Consider the following 25000-nt stretch of genomic DNA (forward strand, 5'->3'; position numbering starts at 1 on the left):
CATCCACAAGGACCCTCACCATCCACACACAACGACCCTCACCATCCACACACAACGACCCTCACCATCCACACTGACCCTCACCATCCACACAACGACACTCACCATCCACACACAACGACACTCACCATCCACACGGACCCTCACCATCCACACACAACGACCCTCACCATCCACACTGACCCTCACCATCCACACACAACGACCCTCACCATCCACACAGGCCCTCACCATCCACACGGACTGACCCTCACCATCCACACGGACTGACCCTCACTATCCACACGGACCCTCACCATCCACACGGACCTACCCTGACCATCCACACGGATAGACCCTCACCATTCACACACACCTACCCTCCTCACCATCCACACACACCTACCCTCACCATCCACACGGACCCTCACCATCCACACACAACAACCCTCACCATCCACACTGGCCTATCCTCACCATCCACAAACAAAGACCCTCACCATCCACACTGGCCTACCCTCACCATCCACACTGGCCCTCACCATCCACATGGACCTACCCTCACCATCCACACGGATCGACCCTCACCATCCACACAGACCAGGGATGGGCAACTTCAGTTTAGCTCCAACCCTGAAAAAATCACCTGCCTGTAATTTTCTAGTAATCCTGAGGACCTTGATTAGCCTGTTCAGGTGTGTTTGATTAGGGTTGAAGCTAAACTCTGTAGGACAGTGGCCCTCCAGGACCGAAGTTGCCCATCCCTGACACAGACCGACCCTCACCATCCACACGGACTGACCCTCACCATCCACACAGGCCCTCACCATCCACACGGACTGACCCTCACCATCCACACGGACTGACCCTCACCATCCACACGGACTGACCCTCACCATCCACACAGGCCCTCACCATCCACACGGACTGACCCTCACCATCCACACAGGCCCTCACCATCCACACAGACTGACCCTCAACATCCACACGGACTGACCCTCACCATCCGGACTGACCCTCACCATCCACACGGGCCCTCACCATCCAGACGGACTGACCCTCACCATCCACACGGACTGACCCTCAACATCCACACGGACTGACCCTCACCATCCACACGGGCCCTCACCATCCACACGGACTGGCCCTCACCATCCACACGGACTGACCCTCACCATCCACACAGGCCCTCACCATCCACACGGACTGACCCTCACCATTCACACGGACTGACCCTCACCATCCACAAAGGCCCTCACCATCCACACGGACTGACCCTCACCATCCACACGGGCCCTCCCCATCCACACGGACTGACCCTCACCATCCACAAATGCCCTCATCATCCACAAAGGCCCTCACCATCCACACGGACTGACCCTCACCATCCACACGGGCCCTCACCATCCACATGGGCCCTCACCATCCACACAGGCCCTCACCATCCACACGGACTGACCCTCACCATCCACACGGACTGACCCTCACCATCCACACAGGCCCTCACCATCCACACGGACTGACCCTCACCATCCACACAGGCCCTCACCATCCACACGGATGACCCTCACCATCCACACGGACTGACCCTCACCATCCACACGGACTGACCCTCACCATCCACACGGGCCCTCACCATCCACACGGGCCCTCACCATCCACACAGGCCCTCACCATCCACACGGACTGACCCTCACCATCCACACGGACTGACCCTCACCATCCACACAGGCCCTCACCATCCACACGGACTGACCCTCACCATCCACACGGACTGACCCTCACCATCCACACGGACTGACCCTCACCATCCACACGGGCCCTCACCATCCACACTGACCCTCACCATCTACACGCACAGATAAAGACAGAGTGGGACGGACGGGTCGATTTATTCCTGACCTTTTGCTCTACAGATCAGAGGAAGTAAATGCCACTAAAGGTCACATCCTGACCCGAGTGGGACGACACCACATTAAAGCATCTCATGCGTTTGGTTTCACGCTCCAGCAGCCGTTCGCTCTGGTATAAAGTCATGTGACCTGATATATATGTGTGTGTGTGTGTGTGTGTGTGTGTGTGTGTGTGTGTTTGTGGAGATGCAGACGGATCCCCGTCAGGCTGTGTTTGTTGTTCCTCAGGGATCGTATTCATCATTTCCCTCAAGGCGACACCTTCAATATGTTCCCATGTGACGTCTCAGAGCGGCCGCCGTCACACACACACACACACACACACCCCACTGATCCAGATTAGTCCTGATAATGGCAGAGAAGACGAGCCATACAAACACCAGAGCGGCCATCTGGACCACAGCGTGAGCCAGACATCTCTATACACACTCACACACGCACTCACACACACACACACACACGCACTCACACACACAAACACTGACACACACACGCTCACTCACACACATTTCAGCAGGACATCCTCATACTGAAAAAAGATACTTCAGCTGTCAAGTGATGAAGAGCACAACTGATACACACCTAAGCTGATGAAGAACATCAAGAACATTTTAATATCCAGAGACACTCAAGAACACATTACAGCCAGAAACAGTTATAAGATGCTACAAAGAACCAGAGATGATTTATTTCTATCTCCAGAATCCCAGACTGGACTGAGACTCCAGCCCAGTGATCCTATCAGGACAAACACACACACACACACACACACACACACACACATCAGACGATCGTCATGACAACAGCCATGTGTCTTACCTGAGCCGCGCTTGGACACCACTTTCAGGCTTCTGATGACCGTCGCATACAGCAGGATCTGCAGAGGAACCCGTGATCTCATGTTTCACTGTGTGAATCTTCTGCAGAGACACAAACACACACACACAACATGAGCGTCACACACTCATATGTCTTTAACAGCGTCTAAACAAACACACTCCATTACATCAGACTCTCAACTGGCTTCTACATGCGTTTAAACCTCTGTACACAGCAGAGTCTTCAATCTTCAGAATCTCTCCAGTCCAGTGCACACACAAACACACACACATCCATCTCTGTGTCTACAGCACATTTGTCCAAGAGTTCTCACAGAAACCCAGCGCCTGCCAAAAGCAAAGTCCCAGATCTCTGATTCCCTGTTCAATATCTGCAGGAAAAACACATCATATGCTGCAAACATGTCCTGAAATGACATTCACCATCTACGGCAGCAGGACACATGAGCGTCCACTGAAACATCATGAAGAAAAAACGAGACGCAAGGTGCGTTTCCATTACAGATTTGTGAAAACTTGTGCAATTTTTTCTAAATGTCGACAAAAAACTATTGCGAAATGACGGCGTTTCCATTAACCGATGTTATGCAACTACAACTTCATTTTTTACTCTCGCGATAAGTCATTCCAAAAATCATAGCAACGGACGTTGGTAGCTTTATGTATATCTCAGCTACTGCACTGGCCATTATTATTTATTTAAAGGAGACATATGTGTGTCATCCAATCATTAATGATAAGGAAAGACCCTTATACTTGAAAGCGTCACATATGAGGAGTTTCTGGCCGTTTCTCACTCATATCTGCTTCGAGGTCTTGATTGTGGCATTTCTTTGAGGTTTAGAATCCAGTATTCCTGTAATTCTTCTGTCTTTTATGAATTTAATAAAGAACTCTGTCTCGTATTCTGTCCAAACACACCGCGTCATCTACGTCAGCTGACCTGTAAATGCGCAAAAACTTTCCATTTTCATTGCAGTTTTGTGATATATTTCTTTTTTGAATTGCTTGAAAAACCACCTCGTACGAGCGTAAAAACTTATTTTTGCGATAAATGGGAGTTTTTGCGAAATTGACGTGTTTCCATTGGGCGTATTTTCAATTCGTGCAATTTGAAGGGTAACGGAAACGCGGCTAATGACATTTATGGAAAGAAGAGACAGATGCCGTTCCACAAGAGACAGAAAGACATATTTGTGTACAACACACATACACACGCACACACACCCACACACACACACTCACATATACACACACACACTCACACATATACACACACATACAGTATTTACACACACAAACACACACACACGCACAAACACCCACACACACACACACACACACATACAGTATTTACACACACACACACGCGCACACACACACACACACACACACACACACACACACACACACACACACACACACGCACACACACACACACACACACACACACACACACACACACACACACACACACACACACACACACACACACACACAGACACATACATTTTGAATGATAAATTGCTAGTTATGTTCCACGTTGGTAAATCAGTTTGCAGCATATGCTAAATGACTAAAAGCGGGTCAGAAAACAGTGCTGATGTTCATTTAGTTCTTGACAGTAACACTTTACACGCTGCATTTGTTCATCCAGCACTGAACATGAACTGTATGTGTTGTTCATCTCATCTCTTTTGCTTTCATTTATTGCAAAAATAAAAACAACAGGTAACAAAAAAGCAACAGTAAAAAGTGTGCCAAACATAATAGCCTGTAACTTCACATGGTTAGAGTGTGTGCAGCTCCAGATGATCGGAGGATCCCGTCTAATGCATCAGAGACACGGAGCACATTAACACGGATTAAAGGCTTTAGAGACTCGACACAAATCACAATCCAACAATACGACATTCTGAGTGCTGAACACATGCAGCATTTGAATATGCACAACATCGGTCTGTTGTTTCCAAGGAAACCACTCGTGCTTGTAATCGTTGCGGTGAGCGTTGGATTGATGCGTTAGCTTCAGGATTCTGCTTTATAAGCAACATCTCGTCCTCAAACACCGATTCTGCTTTATTACCAACATCTCGTCCTTAAACACTGATTCTGTTTTATAACCAACATCTCGTCCTCAGACACTGATTCTGCTTTATAACCAACATCTCGTCCTCAGACACCGATTCTGCTTTATAACCAACATCTCGTCCTCAAACACCGATTCTGCTTTATAACCAACATCTCGTCCTCAGACACTGATTCTGCTTTATAACCAACATCTCGTCCTCAAACACCGATTCTGCTTTATAAGCAACATCTCGTCCTCAAACACCGATTCTGCTTTATAAGCAACATCTCATCCTCAAACACCGATTCTGCTTTATAACCAACATCTCGTCCTTAAACACTGATTCTGTTTTATAACCAACATCTCGTCCTCAGACACTGATTCTGCTTTATAACCAACATCTCGTCCTCAAACACCGATTCTGCTTTATAACCAACATCTCGTCCTCAAACACCGATTCTGCTTTATAACCAACATCTCGTCCTCAAACACCGATTCTGCTTTATAACCAACATCTCGTCCTCAAACACCGATTCTGTTTTATAACCAACATCTCGTCCTCAAACACCGATTCTGCTTTATAACCAACATCTCGTCCTCAGACACCGATTCTGCTTTATAACCAACATCTCGTCCTCAAACACCGATTCTGCTTTATAACCAACATCTCGTCCTCAAACACCGATTCTGTTTTATAACCAACATCTCATCCTCAAACACTGATTCTGCTTTATAACCAACATCTCGTCCTCAAACACCGATTCTGCTTTATAACCAACATCTCGTCCTCAAACACCGATTCTGTTTTATAACCAACATCTCGTCCTCAAACACCGATTCTGCTTTATAACCAACATCTCGTCCTCAGACACCGATTCTGCTTTATAACCAACATCTCGTCCTCAAACACCGATTCTGTTTTATAGCCAACATCTCATCCTCAAACACTGATTCTGCTTTATAACCAACATCTCGTCCTCAAACACCGATTCTGCTTTAAAAACCAACATCTCATCCTCAAACACTGATTCTACTTTATAACCAACATCTCGTCCTCAAACACCGATTCTGCTTTATAACCAACATCTCGTCCTCAAACACCGATTCTGCTTTATAACCAAAATCTCGTCCTCAAACACAGATTCCGCTTTATAACCAACATCTCGTCCTCAAACTCCGATTCTGCTTTATAACCAACATCTCATGTTATCAGAATAGGCTGGCGTCTCGCTTACACACATACTCTCACTCACACTCACACACACACACACACACTGTCTCTCTGTCTCAGGAAAGACAGAAGAATATCAGATTGTTGATATCGGCCTCCTCAGCTTAGTTCCTATTATATTCAGCCAAATTCTGTTGTGCTCACGCTGCCAAACAGGAGAGAGAGAGAGAGAGAGAGAGAGAGAGAGTCTAGAGGGTTCCAACGTCTCTCTCTCTCTCTCTCTCTCTCTCTCTCTCTCTCTCTCTCTCTTGCTTGTGGAACTGGGTGAAAAATTGATATGCCAGCTGCCTTTGCCAGTCATTAACATTTCTATTTGAGAGAAACTGTAGCGAGAGCCTCCATTTCTACCTTCAGCTCACCCACGCAAACCTCAGCTGCTGCGCCCTGAATTATTCTGTTTCGCATTATCCACTAGCGCATCTCAGCCACGCTGCAGAGGTGAGAGAGAGAGAGAGACACAGAGAGAGAGACCTGTGAGCGTTTGCTCTGCAGATGCTGATTCTCTGTTTTTATTCAGATGAATCTGAGGATCGTTACAGTCACGCTGTCAGATGAACGTTTGACTGAAGGTCAAAATGCCCATAAACTCCTCACAAACACTAAAATCTGACAATAAATACTATGAATAATAGATATACACCCAATGCACTGCAAAAGTGATGTTCTCTCACAGTATTTCTTCAGTAAAAATAAATTGACCACTGACAAGATGAGCTTTTAATAAAAGTTTGCTGTCTATGCAGTAGAAAGGCTTTTTATTATTATTCTATGCTATATGACTGAGGAAAGGGCTGAGGCGCTCCCTTCTGCCAGTAAGGCAGGAAAACTTTAGCACCCATAATGCACTTGGCTCGATCCGGTTGTCTTATGATCTATAGTTTCACTAAAGCCCTGTAGTTGTCAAAAGTTCAACAGATCGGCTGACTGTTGCTGACAAATAAATGGGATAATCATTGGTGCAGGTAACGTGAAGAAATAATTCATATCTATACTAATGACGTCAAAACAATTTAAAAACTGGTTAAAAATCAGTGTTACAAACTTCACATACATTTATTGGAGATGCAAAATAACGTAAGATAAGAAGTCTTGTTTTCTGAGAAGCTGATGAACAAAACGAAGCTGGAAACAAGAACAAATATCGGCCAATTGGTCAGACAAACTTAATTCAAAGGGAAAACCAGATCATTTTTCTGACCCCACTGGCAGATATTTGTTCTTAATTTTGATAATTTTGCATCTCCAGTAAATCTTGATTTAAGAATGTTTAGATATTTGTGCTGGAAAACAAGTCAACAATACTCTCTGCAGTGGTAGAGTAGTGCTTGATCAATACACTTTCCACAGAATGACGCTTTTCCTTACCACTGTATATCACTCAAATAATATTAAATAATCTTCAAAACTATTTTATACTTCCAATAAATCTGATGTTTCACGCAATAATAAATCACTGTCATCTGACGAGAGAAAAACAGAGTGAAAATAAAAGAGAAGGTTTCTGAATCTTGACTGTGGGAGTGACTCATAAGCCTCCACAATCCATCAGTGCTCTTACCTCACGCACAATCATCAATAACACACAGTCGATTGAAGCGTCTCCCACACGTCAGACCCTGTGGACGTTTCTCCAGGAATACACTGGGAAACTCCACTGCAGATGCACTTTATAGCATCTGAAGCTCATTCACATCACTGCCTCTGCACAAAACCACAAACACTGGCAGTGGGACTCAAACGCCGTCTGAGTCTGAGAGTCCATGGGAAACGGGCTTTATTGAGGTTGAGTGATGCGAACCGCTGGACTCGAGTTTATTCTCCTGCTGCGCTTTAGAGCCGGTGGTCAGTGCTAATGAGCGGAGGTGCACTAACCCTCCCAATACTGTTCGTTACACAGGCCCTCAGCCCTCCTGAGAATCAAACAGCAAAACACATTTATAGAGGATGAAGAAAAGAGCCGCTCTCAGCGCTGAGAACACGGACACACAGCAGAAGAACCGGATGGCCCATTTTCACTGTTGCACAGCGGTTTCCTCTCTGCCTGAGTGAATTGCATGTGTAGCTCCTTATAGCTTTGTTTTCCTACTTTTTTTCTCTCTATCTTTCCTGCCGTTTATGTTGCTTAATATAATTTAATCGTCACAATTTATCTGATATTATCTAATACTGTCTGTCACATTGATCTGACATTGTAACTGACATAATAACTAATGATCTTTGCAATGGAAGTGAATCAATCAAAACTAACTTTATCTGGACAATAACTTTATTCTAGATCTGCTGTAAAGCCTAACCACTCTCTGTTACTGTAATCTCCTATTATCACTGTAAAGCTGCTGTGAAACAATCTATATTGTTAAAAGCGCTGTATAAATGAAGGAGACTTGACTTGACATTGCTAGCTTTAATCTAAATCGCTATTGCTAACACAACGCACTAGCATTTCGCTAGCCTGTTAACCTGCCATAGGCTAGCGAAATGCTAGCACAATAGCACTGTGCATACCGTCTTTTATCTCTCGCGCGCTCACACCTTTTACGAGTCCATCAAACAACTGTGGTGAGTTGGATCAGTCAACAAATACAGTGAGTAATGTCTTCTCCTGTTATTGTCACTTGCACTTCGTGTCACATATAGTATAGAATTCTCTGTCAGCGGTGAGGGCTTCACATATGATAAATGCAGGGAGATAGTCAGGCTGACAGAGAAGATTTCAGAACTAGAGACACGCATTTAAAGTTTAATCGAGGATAGTATGAATGCAAGGGCATTAGATACTGCTTTGGATGCGACTAGCTTAGTGAACTCCGTACATTGTTCGGTTCCAGCTGAAGAAGAGCCCGTGCAGCAGGGCAACTGGGTGACCGCAAGACGCTGCAGTCGCGGGACAAAACACCGCTCTTCCGTTCCGATTACCATAATAAATAGTTTCTCCCCTCTCAGTGAAACACCCACTGTGAATTCTGTTGAATGTGCCCTAGTTATTGGCGATTCTACTACACGGAACGTGAAAATAGAGCCACCAGCCACCATAGTCACATGTTTGCTGGGAGCCAGAGTGCCTGACATCAAAGCAAATTTAAAAGTGCTGACTAAAACTAATCGTAAATTCTCTAAGATTATTATTTATGTCGGCACTAATGATGTTCGACTGCGCCAGTCGGAGATCACTAAAATTAACATTAAAGAGGTGTGTGAACTCACAAGTACGATGTCAGGCACTGTAATTTGCTCTGTTCGCAGGAGTGATGAGATAGTCAGTAGATTGTCCTCACTCAATGGCTGGCTGTCTAAGTGGTGTCCGCAAAATAATAAAGAATTCATAGACAATTAGAAAAGTTTTTGGGGAAGACCTGACCTGTTGAAAAGAGATGGTATTCATCCCTCCTGGGATGGTGCTGCTCTTCTCTCTAGTAATATGGCACATAGTCTTAGAGCTCAAACATTACAATCTGGGGCTCAGGTAAGGAAGCAGACAGACTGGCTAAACCGACCGTCTGCTAGCTGCCTCACGTCACCAAGGACACACTACAGAAGAACACGGACACACTACAGAAGAACACGGACACACTACAGAAGAACACGGACACACTGCAGAGGAACACGTACACACTACAGAAGAAACACGGACACACTGCAGAAGAACACGGACACACTGCAGAAGAACACGGACACACTGCAGAAGAACACGGACACACTGCAGAAGAACACGGACACACTAGAGAGGAACACGTACACACTGCAGAAGAACACGTACACACTACAGAGGAACACGTACACACGGCAGAAGAACACGGACACACTACAGAGGAACACGTACACACTGCAGAAGAACACGGACACACTACAGAGGAACACGTACACACTACAGAAGAAACACGGACACACTGCAGAAGAACACGGACACACTGCAGAAGAACACGGACACACTGCAGAAGAACACGTACACACTACAGAAGAAACACGGACACACTGCAGAAGAACACGGACACACTGCAGAAGAAACACGGACACACTGCAGAAGAACACGGACACACTGCAGAAGAACACGTACACACTGCAGAAGAACACGGACACACTGCAGAAGAACACGGACACACTGCAGAAGAAACACGGACACACTGCAGAAGAACACGGACACACTGCAGAAGAACACGTACACACTACAGAAGAAACACGTACACACTGCAGAAGAACACGGACACACTGCAGAAGAACACGGACACACAGCAGAAGAACACGGACACACTACAGAGGAACACGTACACACTGCAGAAGAACACGGACACACTGCAGAAGAACACAGACACACTACAGAAGAAACACGGACACACTGCAGAAGAACACGGACACACTACAGAGGAACACGGACACACTGCAGAAGAACACGGACACACTACAGAGGAACACGGACACACTGCAGAAGAACACGGACACACTACAGAGGAACACGGACACACTACAGAGGAACACGTACACACTGCAGAAGAACACGGACACACTACAGAAGAAACACGGACACACTGCAGAAGAACACGGACACACTGCAGAAGAACACGGACACACGGCAGAAGAACACGTACACACTGCAGAAGAACACGGACACACTACAGAGGAACACGTACACACTGCAGAAGAAACACGGACACACTACAGAAGAAACACGGACACACTGCAGAAGAACACGGACACACGGCAGAAGAACACGTACACACTGCAGAAGAACACGGACACACTGCAGAAGAACACGGACACACTGCAGAAGAACACGGACACACTACAGAAGAAACACGGACACACTGCAGAAGAACACGGACACACGGCAGAAGAACACGTACACACGGCAGAAGAACACGTACACACTGCAGAAGAACACGGACACACTGCAGAAGAACACGGACACACGGCAGAAGAACACGTACACACTGCAGAAGAACACGGACACACTGCAGAAGAACACGTACACACTGCAGAAGAACACGGACACACTGAAGAAGAACACGGACACACTGCAGAAGAACACGGACACACGGCAGAAGAACACGTACACACTGCAGAAGAACACGGACACACTACAGAGGAACACGGACACACTGCAGAAGAACACGGACACACTGCAGAAGAACACGGACACACTGCAGAAGAACACGGACACACTGCAGAAGAACACGTACACACTGCAGAAGAACACGGACACACTGCAGAAGAACACGGACACACTGCAGAAGAACACGGACACACTGCAGAAGAACACGGACACACGGCAGAAGAACACGTACACACTGCAGAAGAACACGGACACACTACAGAGGAACACGTACACACTGCAGAAGAACACGGACACACTACAGAGGAACACGTACACACTGCAGAAGAACACGGACACACTACAGAGGAACACGGACACACTGCAGAAGAACACGGACACACTACAGAGGAACACGGACACACTGCAGAAGAACACGGACACACTACAGAGGAACACGGACACACTGCAGAAGAACACGGACACACTGCAGAAGAAACACGGACACACTACAGAGGAACACGTACACACTGCAGAAGAACACGGACACACTGCAGAGGAACACAGACACATGGCAGGCGATCACTGTTGCAGCTCATTAATGAACCACTGACAAACATTTCAGAACTGAATAACATGATATTTCAAACCCTTATCATATGAGTGTACTTCAGCTAATGACCTGTTTACCATTATATAACGCAATCATATTTATGAATTATGACTTGTGTGTTATTTTGTTCTGTGATGGTCTAGTTATATGTCATCTCTCTACATGTATGTTGTGGCATTAGTTCTGGGCTTTATGGGGAAAGCATCTGGACGGGAGCATTAATCTCTATAAACATTTTATATATATATATATATATAGGTCTATAATTAATCCCTCCAACTGACGTCTGTATGAAAGAGATAAAGCCTGTAAAACTAACCATACTAATCATACAAACATGCATTCTATCCATCACTCTACCAATCTCAAATCTATCTATCTATCTATCTATCTATCTATCTATCTATCTATCTATCAGAACAAAATGTCTGTTCATTGTGAAATGAATAAATATAGTATAGGCTACTTCTTAGAATATATTCATGTTCAACACTGGATCAGTTGTTTGTCGTTTCTCATTTCAAACTGTTGGAAAAATGACACTTGCTGTGATATTTAGTGATCTAACTCAATGACATTAATTTGCCAAAACCCTTTTGTGATTTTCTGCTGTATCTGTCAGATCATCTGCAGGAAACACACGGCCCAAACACAAGTCAAATGTGTGAGTGAACCAGAGTCTCCTTCACCTGATATTCTGTCTTGAAGACAAACATCACCATGATGGTTCATGCTGTTATTCTGATGTGTCTCCTTCAAACACTGAACACACTCGGACAGCTCCTCAGTGGCCTGAAAGAAGGAGATGATAATGAAGACCCCTGATTCTTCATTCGTGCATCAGACACGCTCATGCCCTAAACACCCGCTCGCGACACACACCGCATGCAGAAGAGACGCTGCTTTACTGTCAGGACGCCCGCCATGTGTTTAATAAAAGATAAGAGAATCCAACCCAAATCTTTCCAAACACGCAGCACTATTGAAATCCAACACCTGAATAATTCAGTCTTTATGGCCCATTACGCTCTGTGTTTAGCATGACTAGCACACGTGCTACAGCACCGGGTACGACGTGTCCGGCCCTCGACTCTTTATCTGCAAGCCTGCGTCTCACTTCTGTACGAGTAAACTCCAGCGCATGGAAATTACAGATAGTTCTGCGAGCCTTTCTGTATCACATCTTTTCTTAAGTAACCCGAACACATTATGTCTTGTTTATACTCTGCGAGGTAAAATTTCCCTTTGGTCTGGACAGATTAGATATTTAAGTAAAGGACCTGAAAGCATCGCTGTTACTCCTGCTCAGAATGAAACTGACGTCCTACAAGTGTCTAGAGAGAAAAACACTGGGTAAATACACATGATAGAGGTTAATACAACATCATTACAGCACAGGAGACAAACAACTTCCTTTGAATAATATTTCTTAAAAATCCTGAAAATGGAAGTAGGCCTAGTTTATTATGAGGTTTAACACTTATTGTCAGGACTTTGATCAAATAATTACGAGCACCAGCACTACTAGTGATGACTAACTTAAACACCATCTAGCAGTTTAAAGAGCCCAAATTATGCCCTTTCACAGTCTTGATGTTGTTTTCAGGCTCTACTAGAGCAGGTTTTCCTGCTTGAATGTTGATTATTCTCCTCATATTCTCCATTGTTGCGGCTCCTCTCTTCCCAGTCTGTCAGTAACGCTCTGGGGTGCGTTTCCCAAAAGCATCGTTAGCCAACTACAGTCGCAAGTTCCGTCGATATATAAGCATAGTTCAACAAGTCAGTGTTTCCCGAAACCATCGTTCCAATGAACATTTGCAAACAACAAACATTCGCAAACGACAGCTCTTGACCTGTGGGTTAGAAGCAGAGTTTCTTGTTTGCATGACATGTGGACTTAATAAATCCTTATCTTCAGCCAAATAAGCAAGCTGACATTCAGTACAATCTGCATCTTTTATTTAGAATACATACAAATGTAATTTACGTCTTTTAGTTTGTCTAGAGATTTAAAGCATAGTTTTTTTGAAGAGTGCGCATGTGTGAACGAGCTCTAGTGCGTAAGAACGAGATTATGATTGAATCTGGAAATAACGCCAAATAACTGAGAAAAATTTGAAATAGTCCTCAGATGCCATGTTCATAATTTATAGCAAAACATCTAGCATTAATTCGATCTCAAACAGTTTCATTAACAGTAGTTATTACTACACCACCTGCGTGACATCATTAACCAACGTGGTTGAACGAACAATTTGAGACAATTCGGTTTCGGGAAACACTTGTGACTAGCTAGATGACTTATTCAATGATGCATCGTACTATGATAGTAAAGCAGCGAGTTACGGCGTTATACGGGAAGCACACCCCTGTTTAGTTTCTATGAAGCCCCTCCTTCTGAAAAGCACACTGTGCTCTGATTGGTCGGCTGGACCAGTGTGTTGTGATTGGTCGAGCGTGTTTGGGAAATGTCCCGCCCCTTTCCATAACCACCAGTATCAACACACTACTAACTAACTCAACCAGGCCCCGCCCCTTTATTCTGCGTATGAATTATTATAATGAGGAATATTGTGACGTGTTCGTTCCCGGAAGAAACTCAAGATACAATGGAGGCGTTTCAGGAGTTCAGGAACACTTACACTGATATAGAGAAGAACTGGAGCTTTTTCATGATCGAACATCAGCATCACACACTAAAGAGAGAAGAACATGAAAGAAAGCACAATATGTCCTCTTTAAGAAGCTTTAACATGAGTGTTTGAGAGCGATGACTCCAGCAGTTTTAGTCTCATCTCTTTCACCCCTGAATCCCCTTGTGAAGCGCTTGTCCTGCTGAAAACATCGGCTTCATTACAGCCAACGCTTCTCTCCGGCCCGAACGCCCACGGATCATCAGTGCCGACGCGGGTCTGTATGAGCGACTCCAGCGAGAGCCACAAGCGTATGATTTATACTTGCGGTTCTCTCCGCACCGCTACGTTATTCCTCCATCCATCACGCGCAGGTGAAACCAGCGAAGAAGAAGCGCATCAGTCAAGCGGCTGTGAAACTCACTTCCCCGTCACTGTTTCTACAGAGTAATGTGCGTCTCCGATCCCAACCAATCACCTCAACGAGAGCTCAGCGAGAAATCACAGAATCACAGAGAAGATCTCCTTCAAATCAACTTCATTATTAAATGAGGAAATAAAGCTGCTGCAGCATATGCACAATCAAGAACAGATTATGATTTACACTGATAATCGCACAATGGTTCAGTCTGATCTCCAGCTTTCAGCTGATACCATCATAAATCCAAGGTCTCTTTCCGAACGCTGCGTGAGACTGAAAACTTTCATGAATGAGTAACCACAATGACAGAAAAGAAAACTGAATCCTTTACAGATTTCTCTGAACTTCTACGTGTGTTGTGTGTGTGTACGTGTGTTTCTGTGTTGACAGTGTTAATATTGCTGGAGTTTTGGTTAAACTTTCCACCACTGTCAAAAACCTTGGTATAATCTTTGATTCCTCTCTTTCCTTCCTTCCACACATCTCCTCGCTCACTAACCCTGCCTTCTTTCACCTTCATCATCGCACGCTTACGTCCATTTCTGAATATCAGCGATGCTGAGACCCTCATTCACGCTTTCATCACTTCACGGCTTGACTACTGCAATTCTCTTTTCTATGGCTAACCCAATTCATCAATAAATAAGATCCGATATATCCAGAACTCCGCAGAGTCCTCACACACACAAAGAAATCTTCCCACATTACTCAGATTTTACACAGACTTCATTGGCTACACATTCGCTTTCGTATTCAATACAAGATACTCCTTATCACATTCAAAGCACTCCATGATCTTATATTTCTGATCTCATACCCACTCCCCAGTTCTCACACTTAGATCCTCCGAGACCAGTCTGTTGACGATCCGTAGACACAAACTATCATCATTTGGTGGAAGGGCTTTCTGTACCGCTGCCCCAACTCTTCCCCCAACACATCCGCAACCTTTCATCATTACACCGTTTCAAAACCCACTTTAAAAGATATCTTTTTGCTACTTATTTCATTTTTATGTATATGTGCCTCTATCTATTATGTTATCCATCTCAGTTTATTTGTATCGTTTCCAAGTCATGTTTATTTGTACTTTATTGTAAAGCGACCTTGAGTTTTCTGAAAGGCGCTATATAAAATAAACGTATTATTAAACGTATTGTTTTCATCCTCCATCATATTATCATACGTGAAACGCTCTGGACCTCAAGCAAAAGCTTGGAAATGATAATTCTGTGGCTCTGCAGCTCAAACTAATCATATCCATCAATGACAAGATCATCTGATCTCACTGCAAAAATCAAAATCAGCTTTACACTTCAAGCACTTTTTGTTTGGCATCAAATGGCGCTGAAACTGAAGATGATTACATTTGCTGAAGCATATAAACTATTTTCAATAATCTCAAGCAGTGCATCTTAAACCCTGTTCCTGAAGTTTAGAACGTCTCCTGACAAACTCGTTTGAGATCCTGGAGTCTGTGATGTGTTTGATCACAGAGACACACAGCAGAAACACTGATCACACCACGTCAGTACAGCTGATCCCAACACACAGAAATAAAGTTCAAACAGTTCAAAAGTCATTTACTAACCTTAACCAATGCAAATCCTTCTAAACATGACAGTGTTCTGGTCTCTCATGAACTCCCACAGCAGAAGGCCAGAACACGAACCCAACACACACCTTCACACACACTGACACTAGGGGTGGAACGGTACATGTATTCGTATTGAACCGAGACGGTACGGGCGTCACGGTTCGGTGCATGAACACACACGGAGAATACACGGTATAAAAATAAATAAAACTCGCGTGCAAATTAATAAATGTAATGCGGAACTACTGTTAGATACGCGGGTTCTTTAGGGACACCTAATCTGTAGCTCCGCCTTAGCTCTGAAGTTCCGTGGCTATAACTTATGGGCTATAATCATAGACATAATATCTATGGCTATAATCATAGACAGGCTATAATGGACAGGCTGCGATGTCAAGTTTGCAATGCTGGAATATGTTGTGTGTGTGCCTGCGTGCGTGCGCGTGTGTGTGCGCACGCGTGTGTGTGTGTGTGTGTGTGTGTGTGTGTGTGTGTGCGCGCGCGTGTGTGTGTGTGTGTTCAGAGAGGCGCGGGCGCGATCGAACAGTGGAAACATAAAAACATACTCATTTTGTTCATTGGACATCATTCAAACTGCAAAGTGTTTACTTATATTTGTGTACACTCGTAATAAAACACAACATTGTGCTTTTGTCAAACTATAAACTCTTGTCAAGCTGTAACCTACAACTGTCACCCAACACAGTGAGTAAGTTCAATCAAATTTGTTTTTAATGGTAGTATTATTTTATACAGAAATAAATCATTTATAATTCAGATGAGAATAAAGTTAGTGTTATTAAAATTTTAAGGAAAACAAATATATTGATCTGAAATATAGCAAATGAATTTTAAATTCATTCAGGTACAATTACCAAACATATCTCAAGGTCTTTTTGTCTTTTTATTAATTTAATTAATAAACTAATTATATAAAACTATTGGCAATGCACTACAAATAAACTGGTTCTATGTCTTTACTTTATTAATAAAACTTAAAAATACAAGGCTTAAAACATTTATTTTCCTTTGGTGGAACAGCCTACAGACATGCACAATAAAAAAAAATTGCCTTCTACATTTTTGTTTTGCTTTTCCCTCCATTGTACCGAACTCGTACCGAACCGTGATGTCTGAACCGAGGTATGAACCGAACCGTGACTTCTGTGTACCGTTCCACCCCTAACTGACAACAAAGGGCACAAAATCGACCTTTGGGTGTAGAAAAGCTGGTCACCTGGGAATGACCCTCACAGGAACAACTGAGTCTCTTAAAAGAATAGCTTCTATACAGAACCTTAAAGGGGTTCCCATTAGGGCTGTGTGATTAACCGTACTCGCAATAGAGTTATGATGTGAGCATGCGCAATTTCTAAACCGCAGAACACAGCGGATTGGGCTAACCATCTCTATATCCCTTTATACAGTACAGTTCGTTTTATAGAATCTTAACAAACAGAGTTCAATTCTGTTGTAAAGCCGCTCTTAAAAGACAATAGTGTCATTGTTCAGCTGAAGTCAGTTCAGTGTTGATTCAGTTCAGTTCAGTAACTGTGTAAAGTTAATCATTCCTCTATATACAGCTCTGGTTCACCGTTACAGCACGGAAGAAAGCACAGAAAGTGGGAAGGGTAATTCAGGGCAGGATAAGGGAAATCAAAATCTGTGGTTTGGGAATATTTTGGATTCAGGAGTTAAAACAGAGTTGAGTCCATTCACACAGAAGACGCGTTTCAACAGTTGAACTTCTTCTACCATGAGTGCTGTGTAGAGACCCGCGTAATGATCCTAACCCTAACCCTAACCCTTATCTTGCTGCAGAAGACGCGAGCATAACGGTTAAAGACGTCCGTCTGGCGTTTACACGGAAAAACAACAGCACATTCCGAACCAGGTGAACAACAGTCAATAACAGTAATTTGCAAACTCCACAACTTATGAAGAGTGTTCAGAAAATGGTGATTAAAATCGAAATTAAAGTGATAAAAAAAAAGTAACAGTATTATATTTTTTTCTGTACGGCACAGCCCAAGTTCTCATCATGGAATGATTGTATGGATTTAGTTTTAATTCATTTATTTGTAATTTTAATTAAATTTGATAAATTGAGCATACTTTATCAGTATAAAAAAAATTTAATAACCAGTTAAACATGACAGTTGTATGCAATCCTTTAATAAGTTTCTCCTTACATAGAAGCATAAAGGGTTATTTAAAATGAAGTCTAGAAACCTATAGTTCTATACTGAACCCCACTGAAAAGTGAACCCCTACATTACTACCTTAGAGTAGTAATATCTACTCTTCAAGTACTACTATGAACCCTTTAGGGGTGAATGAGGCACACAGATGTTCCTTTGAGGGAATGACCAGCTGTTTCTCAACTTTTGCACATTTTTCTGAGTGTTCAATCACTGTAAAAGAGTCCTTTGTTGAACTTCCACACAAAAGGACTCCACAGCTCTTTAAGTACAACACTGAATGCTCACCGTACCTCGAACCAAACAAGTTCACATGAAAATTAGAATAGCGTGGTGGAAAGAACTGCATGTGGGATGAGAAATGGAGCCGAGACACGACTGAAGTCGAGAACCGCGATCTCCCACGATCAGCGAGAGAAACCAGACCTCATGAACACACACCGGGAACATGCAGAACAGAGCTTGAAGACTCAGTTCCCACAGTGCTGATGGGGTCACTCATGCGTGGTTCCCGACTCCGGCTATAGCGTGACTGAGCGAGCCACGGATCTGTGCGGTCGAGACGCTCTCTGAGAGAGAAGATCGAGGGCTCAGAAGCGAAGCCCAGTCCAGTGTGAGAGAGGGAAGATCGAGGGCTCAGAGGCGAAGCTCAGTCCAGTGTGAGAGAGAGAAGACCGAGGGCTCAGAAGCGAAGCTCAGTCCAGTGTGAGAGAGAGAAGATCGAGGGCTCAGAAGCGAAGCCCAGTCCAGTGTGAGAGAGGGAAGATCGAGGGCTCAGAAGCGAAGCCCAGTCCAGTGTGAGAGAGAGAGGATCGAGGGCTCAGAAGCGAAGCCCAGTCCAGTGTGAGAGAGGGAAGATCAAGGGCTCAGAAGCGAAGCTCAGTCCAGTGTGAGAGAGAGAAGACCGAGGGCTCAGAAGCGAAGCCCAGTCCAGTGTGAGAGAGGGAAGATCGAGGGCTCAGAAGCGAAGCCCAGTCCAATGTGAGAGAGAGAGGATCGAGGGCTCAGAAGCGAAGCCCAGTCCAGTGTGAGAGAGAGAAGATCGAGGGCTCAGAAGCGAAGCCCAGTCCAGTGTGAGAGAGAGAAGACCGAGGGCTCAGAAGCGAAGCCCAGTCCAGTGTGAGAGAGAGAAGATCGAGGGCTCAGAAGCGAAGCTCAGTCCAGTGTGAGAGAGAGAAGACCGAGGGCTCAGAAGCGAAGCCCAGTCCAGTGTGAGAGAGGGAAGATCGAGGGCTCAGAAGCGAAGCTCAGTCCAGTGTGAGAGAGAGAAGACCGAGGGCTCAGAAGCGAAGCCCAGTCCAGTGTGAGAGAGAGAAGATCGAGGGCTCAGAAGCGAAGCTCAGTCCAGTGTGAGAGAGAGAAGACCGAGGGCTCAGAAGCGAAGCCCAGTCCAGTGTGAGAGAGGGAAGATCGAGGGCTCAGAAGCGAAGCCCAGTCCAATGTGAGAGAGAGAGGATCGAGGGCTCAGAAGCGAAGCCCAGTCCAGTGTGAGAGGGAAGATCAAGGGCTCAGAAGCGAAGCTCAGTCCAGTGTGAGAGAGAGAAACAACAGAACAACGAGAGAGACGAACCTGCAAAAATTCGCTACATTTACGGTAAAAAAACTGGCAGAAGTTTACCGTAAAAATACGGTAGCAACATTTGAGTTTTTACAGACTTGTTAAATTTACAGTAAAATACCGTATTTCATTATCTGATATAATGTTAATCTATTGAAGCACTTATATCTGTTTTGTATTATTGTAATACACTTGACAACCACCAATCACAGCGGCGATGAGAGTCACATGATCAATCAAAGCTCATCACAAGCAGCTTGGAGAAAGTTCATAGTAATATATAGAAGTGTCATTCACACAGATACTAAACATCATCATGGTAACACATGAAATTACACAAAATGCAATAAACATTCATTTAACAACATTAAAACCCTAATGAACATAACTAAAAAACTTTTAAAAAAACTATGAAGAAACTTTGGGTTAAAAACTGAACATTTTGGGTTTCTCTTCTCTAAACACACAAATGGGAATCTCATCTCTCTTCAGTTCTCCATCATGAAGGAACATTTACTGTTAGTACCTGAACATGAGCACAACATCTAAAAATAACCATTACTAAACACACACACACACACACGCGCAGCTTCAGAGAGATTACTGCCACCTTCCCGTCCAGATGAATGTCAAATCCACACAGACACTGGCAGAGTTTGGCTTAGCTTTGCTTTTCTCCAGAGTAATTCCTCAGCAGGAGCTTCTGTTCCCCGAAGCTCTCGGAGACGTCAGCGCTCACACGCATCCGAAACTGAGAAACGCTAGAATCACACTCACGAATGCAGACCAACCACTTCAGTCGAGGAGACCAACACTGATTCCCGTCGGGAACCGAGAGCCGGACGCTGGGACATTCTGCTGGGACTGCTTTACAGTTTTACATGTGATAAAGAAACACAGTTGTGAAATATGAAGCAAAACAGATCAAGAAGAGAAATGAGTTGATCAAGCAGGTCAGGGGTCAGATGTGGAGCAGAAACTGAAGCACAATGAAGTTTAGTTTGTGAGAGAGACTCTCTGAGCGGAAGATGCCGTCCACATCCAGCATCTTCATGCTTAAAATATTGATTATATAACTCTATTGCTCATACAGTGATTAAACCTGCCCACCTCTAACATACTTCCATCGGCACATTCATTTATACAGCGCTTTCTACAACTCAGAGTTTCAGAGCAGCTTTACAGAGATAACAGGAACACAATGCAACAGAGTTTGTTTCAGAAGAAAATGGCGTCACAGTCCAGCTTCAGTCAGTTCAGTGATGCTTTTTTTCTGTTGTAAAAAAGTTATTAATTTAGTTTATTTATATATACAGTATATAGCCGCTCTAGAGAAAACCGTGATGTCATCGTCCACCTCAGTTCAGTTCTCATATAATGATGTCAGTGCAGGAGATCAATAATATTGTGGAATATTATATTAAATGTCCCCGACTGAGCAAGACAAAAGCCAGTGGCACATTCAGGACTCCGTCATGGACCGGACGCTGTTAAACTGATCCCCGTTTCTGAACACAGCACGTTGATCCCGGGAAAGTGCCTTCTGTGTGAACGCAAACACGTCCTGGGATTGATGGCGGGATGGGGACCTAGGAACATGGGCGGGATCAGTCCCGGAACGCGTCCTGTGTGAACAGAAGCCAGGACCAGTGCCGTAAGTGTCGCAGGGATGACGCACGCTAGGGCTGACAAAAAACGTATTCAAATTTAGAATGTTGGTCGAATTATGTATCAAGAGGAGCGAGAGATGGTGATGACGTCACTGACGTGGGCTTGTTCTGTTAGCTATACAGTAGCACAGCGCGGCGCGTTGCGTTGTTTACTTGATAAATGGTGGGAAAGGCTTCCTGACGAAACTCCTCTCGGTTGGTGGCAATCGTGCGGGATGTTTGCACATATTACACAGCTGGCAAAGACACACTTGACCACATCTGTCAGAGCTGAGCGTGTGTGTGAGCATGTGTGTGAGTGTGTGTGAGCATGTGTGTGTGTGTGTGAGTGTGTGTGTGTGTGTGTGTGTGTGTGTGTGTGTGTGTGTGTGTGTGTGTGTGTGTGTGTGTGTGTGTGTGTGTGTGTGTGTGTGTGTGAGCGTGTGTGTTCGTCAGCTGGAAACACTGTCAACAGAAGCGCTCAGCACTCGCTCAGATCAAGTTGAGCTTCTGGTGTTTCTGATGATCTATATGTAGATGTAGAGAAGTGAAGATGTAGATGTAGAGAGTAGAAGAGAGTGTTTCTGAATGTTGTGTGTTGATGTAGTTCATTACGCTGTGTGTTCAAGTGTGTGTTCTCAGTTACTGATGCTCGAACACAGTTTTATGCACTATTGTAGCCTAATTGTCCTTGCATGCACATTGTCATTAAGAAAATTATATTTATTTAAGAACAATTGTTTGAAAAGTTAATGCACTTTAAAAGTGAATGTCATTTCATTTCAATAAAAGATGCGATGCTTGATTTGGTTTACATTTGTTTATTGCGCTCGCTTGCGCCCTCTTGTGGACACAGGAGACAATACAGTGCTTTAACCCTCTAATGTTCAGGGTTGCCTTTAGAATTCGAATATAATTCGAATTTTAAAATTGGAATTTAGCTTTTCAGCCATTCTGACGCTCTAACACACGTGCCCTCGCAGTGACATCCGGACGCCACGTGTCTTCACGGGATCTTTACGGGATGTGTGTGAACGCACTCACAGATTCCGGAAAATCACTGGCAGTGTGAATTAACCAAAATCAAACCACACATTATCCGTGTATTTTCCGGGAATCTCTGTGTGATTAAATAAACCCTAAACTCAACACTGCTTCATACACACTGTCCTGCGGTGGGACTGTTTTAAAACCAATTATTTGAGAATTATTATACATGCAGCTTTTATGAGCTCATATTAATTAAGAGACAAAATGGAAAATGGAAAATACTTCATTTGTCACACTTGCAGGACCATGTAAAATTAACTAGAGAAGGTTATTATAAACAGTTAAAAGCTGAAAGGAAACGGTGAGTAATTACAAGACCTAAAACATTCACTTTTCCGAACATCTTTAGTCCAACACTATGATATGCATCAACTAGCCAATCGTACAGTAAATGTTGAACTCCACTAATTCACTGAAATGCAGTTTGTGTTCAACTTTCCAAAAGCTATCTGCCGAGATGAGCATTAATATCTGTATATGAGTGAGAGATTAATGAGTGCTGGAGCCGAGGGCCGACGAGTCTCAGGATCGCAGGAGATCATCTGTAAGATCTGAGACACACGAGCCACACGAGATCACGAGCCTCCAGACCTCAGATCAGTTTTGAGGACAGAAAACGTGCCTTAAAACCGAAAGAGCCACGAAACCGGTTCGTCCAGAAGAAGCTTCTCGCTCAGTTTGAAGGAAAAGAACAGAGATGCTTTACGAACGATGAGCACATTAATGAAAACATCATGAACAAAGCTCAATCCGTTGATTTTCTGCATGAAATAATGTGCTTTTTGTGCTCCAATAAAACATATTTTCTTTATGTAATGTTAGAATAATCTGATGCATCTGAGATCTCGCAGCCGTGTCTCCAGAGGTCAGCAAACAGACGCTTATAACGAGGACAGACGACACCAGAGAAGCACTGAACACATGATGGAGATGGAGCTTTGTGGAGCAAGAGCCACTGCGTCCAAACACACACACACTTCAGCTGCACAAACCACTGACACACACACACTTCAGCTGCACAAACCACTGACACACACACACACACACACACTTCAGCTGCACAAACCACTGACACACACACACTTCAGCTGCACAAACCACTGACACACACACACACACACACACACTTCAGCTGCACAAACCACTGACACACACACACTTCAGCTGCACAAACCACTGACACACACACACTTCAGCTGCACAAACCACTGACACACACACACTTCAGCTGCACAAACCACTGACACACACACTTCAGCTGCACAAACCACTGACACACACACACACACACACACACACACACACACACACTTCAGCTGCACAAACCACTGACACAGACACACTTCAGCTGCACAAACCACTGACACACACACACACACTTCAGCTGCACAAACCACTGACACACACACACTTCAGCTGCACAAACCACTGACACACACACGCTTCAGCTGCACAAACCACTGACACACACACTTCAGCTGCACAAACCACTGACACACACACTTCAGCTGCACAAACCACTGACACACACACTAAAACCACCCTGAATATTCCCAGTACAAACTAAACTCAATATAATCTGATCCTGAACATTCAAACACAGGCCTGTGAGATCCAGCACACACTCATCCAGCACACACACACTCATCCTGCACACACTCATCCTGCACACACTCATCCAGCACACACACTCATCCTGCACACACTCATCCAGCACACACTCATCCAGCACACACTCATCCTGCACACACTCATCCTGCACACACTCATCCTGCACACACTCATCCTGCACACACTCATCCAGCACACACTCATCCAGCACACACTCATCCTGCACACACTCATCCTGCACATCCTGCACACACTCATCCTGCACACACTCATCCTGCACACACTCATCCTGCACACACTCATCCAGCACACACTCATCCAGCACACACTCATCCTGCACACACTCATCCTGCACACACTCATCCTGCACACACTCATCCTGCACACACTCATCCAGCACACACACTCATCCTGCACACACTCATCCAGCACACACTCATCCAGCACACACACTCATCCTGCACACACTCATCCAGCACACACTCATCCAGCACACACTCATCCTGCACACACTCATCCAGCACACACTCATCCTGCACACACTCATCCTGCACACACTCATCCAGCACACACACTCATCCTGCACACACACACTCATCCAGCACACA

General features: G+C 44.5%; 1 protein-coding gene across 4 annotated transcripts in view; it reads right to left on the reverse strand.

Annotated features, from left to right (window-relative positions):
- il1rapl1b (interleukin 1 receptor accessory protein-like 1b) overlaps positions 1 to 25000 on the reverse strand; it is a 225090-nt gene that overhangs the window by 196281 nt on the left and 3809 nt on the right. For all 4 annotated transcript variants that reach the window (XM_082155837.1, XM_082155835.1, XM_082155836.1 and 1 more), the window contains exon 2: positions 2712 to 2812. In XM_082155837.1, the coding sequence (XP_082011963.1) occupies positions 2712 to 2793 (82 nt within the window). In that variant the 5' untranslated portion in view covers positions 2794 to 2812. The remainder of the gene's footprint in view (positions 1 to 2711; positions 2813 to 25000) is intronic.

The sequence above is a fragment of the Leuciscus leuciscus genome, assembly GCF_965113295.1.
Source record: "Leuciscus leuciscus genome assembly, chromosome: 23".
NCBI classification, from domain to species: Eukaryota; Metazoa; Chordata; class Actinopteri; order Cypriniformes; family Leuciscidae; genus Leuciscus; species Leuciscus leuciscus.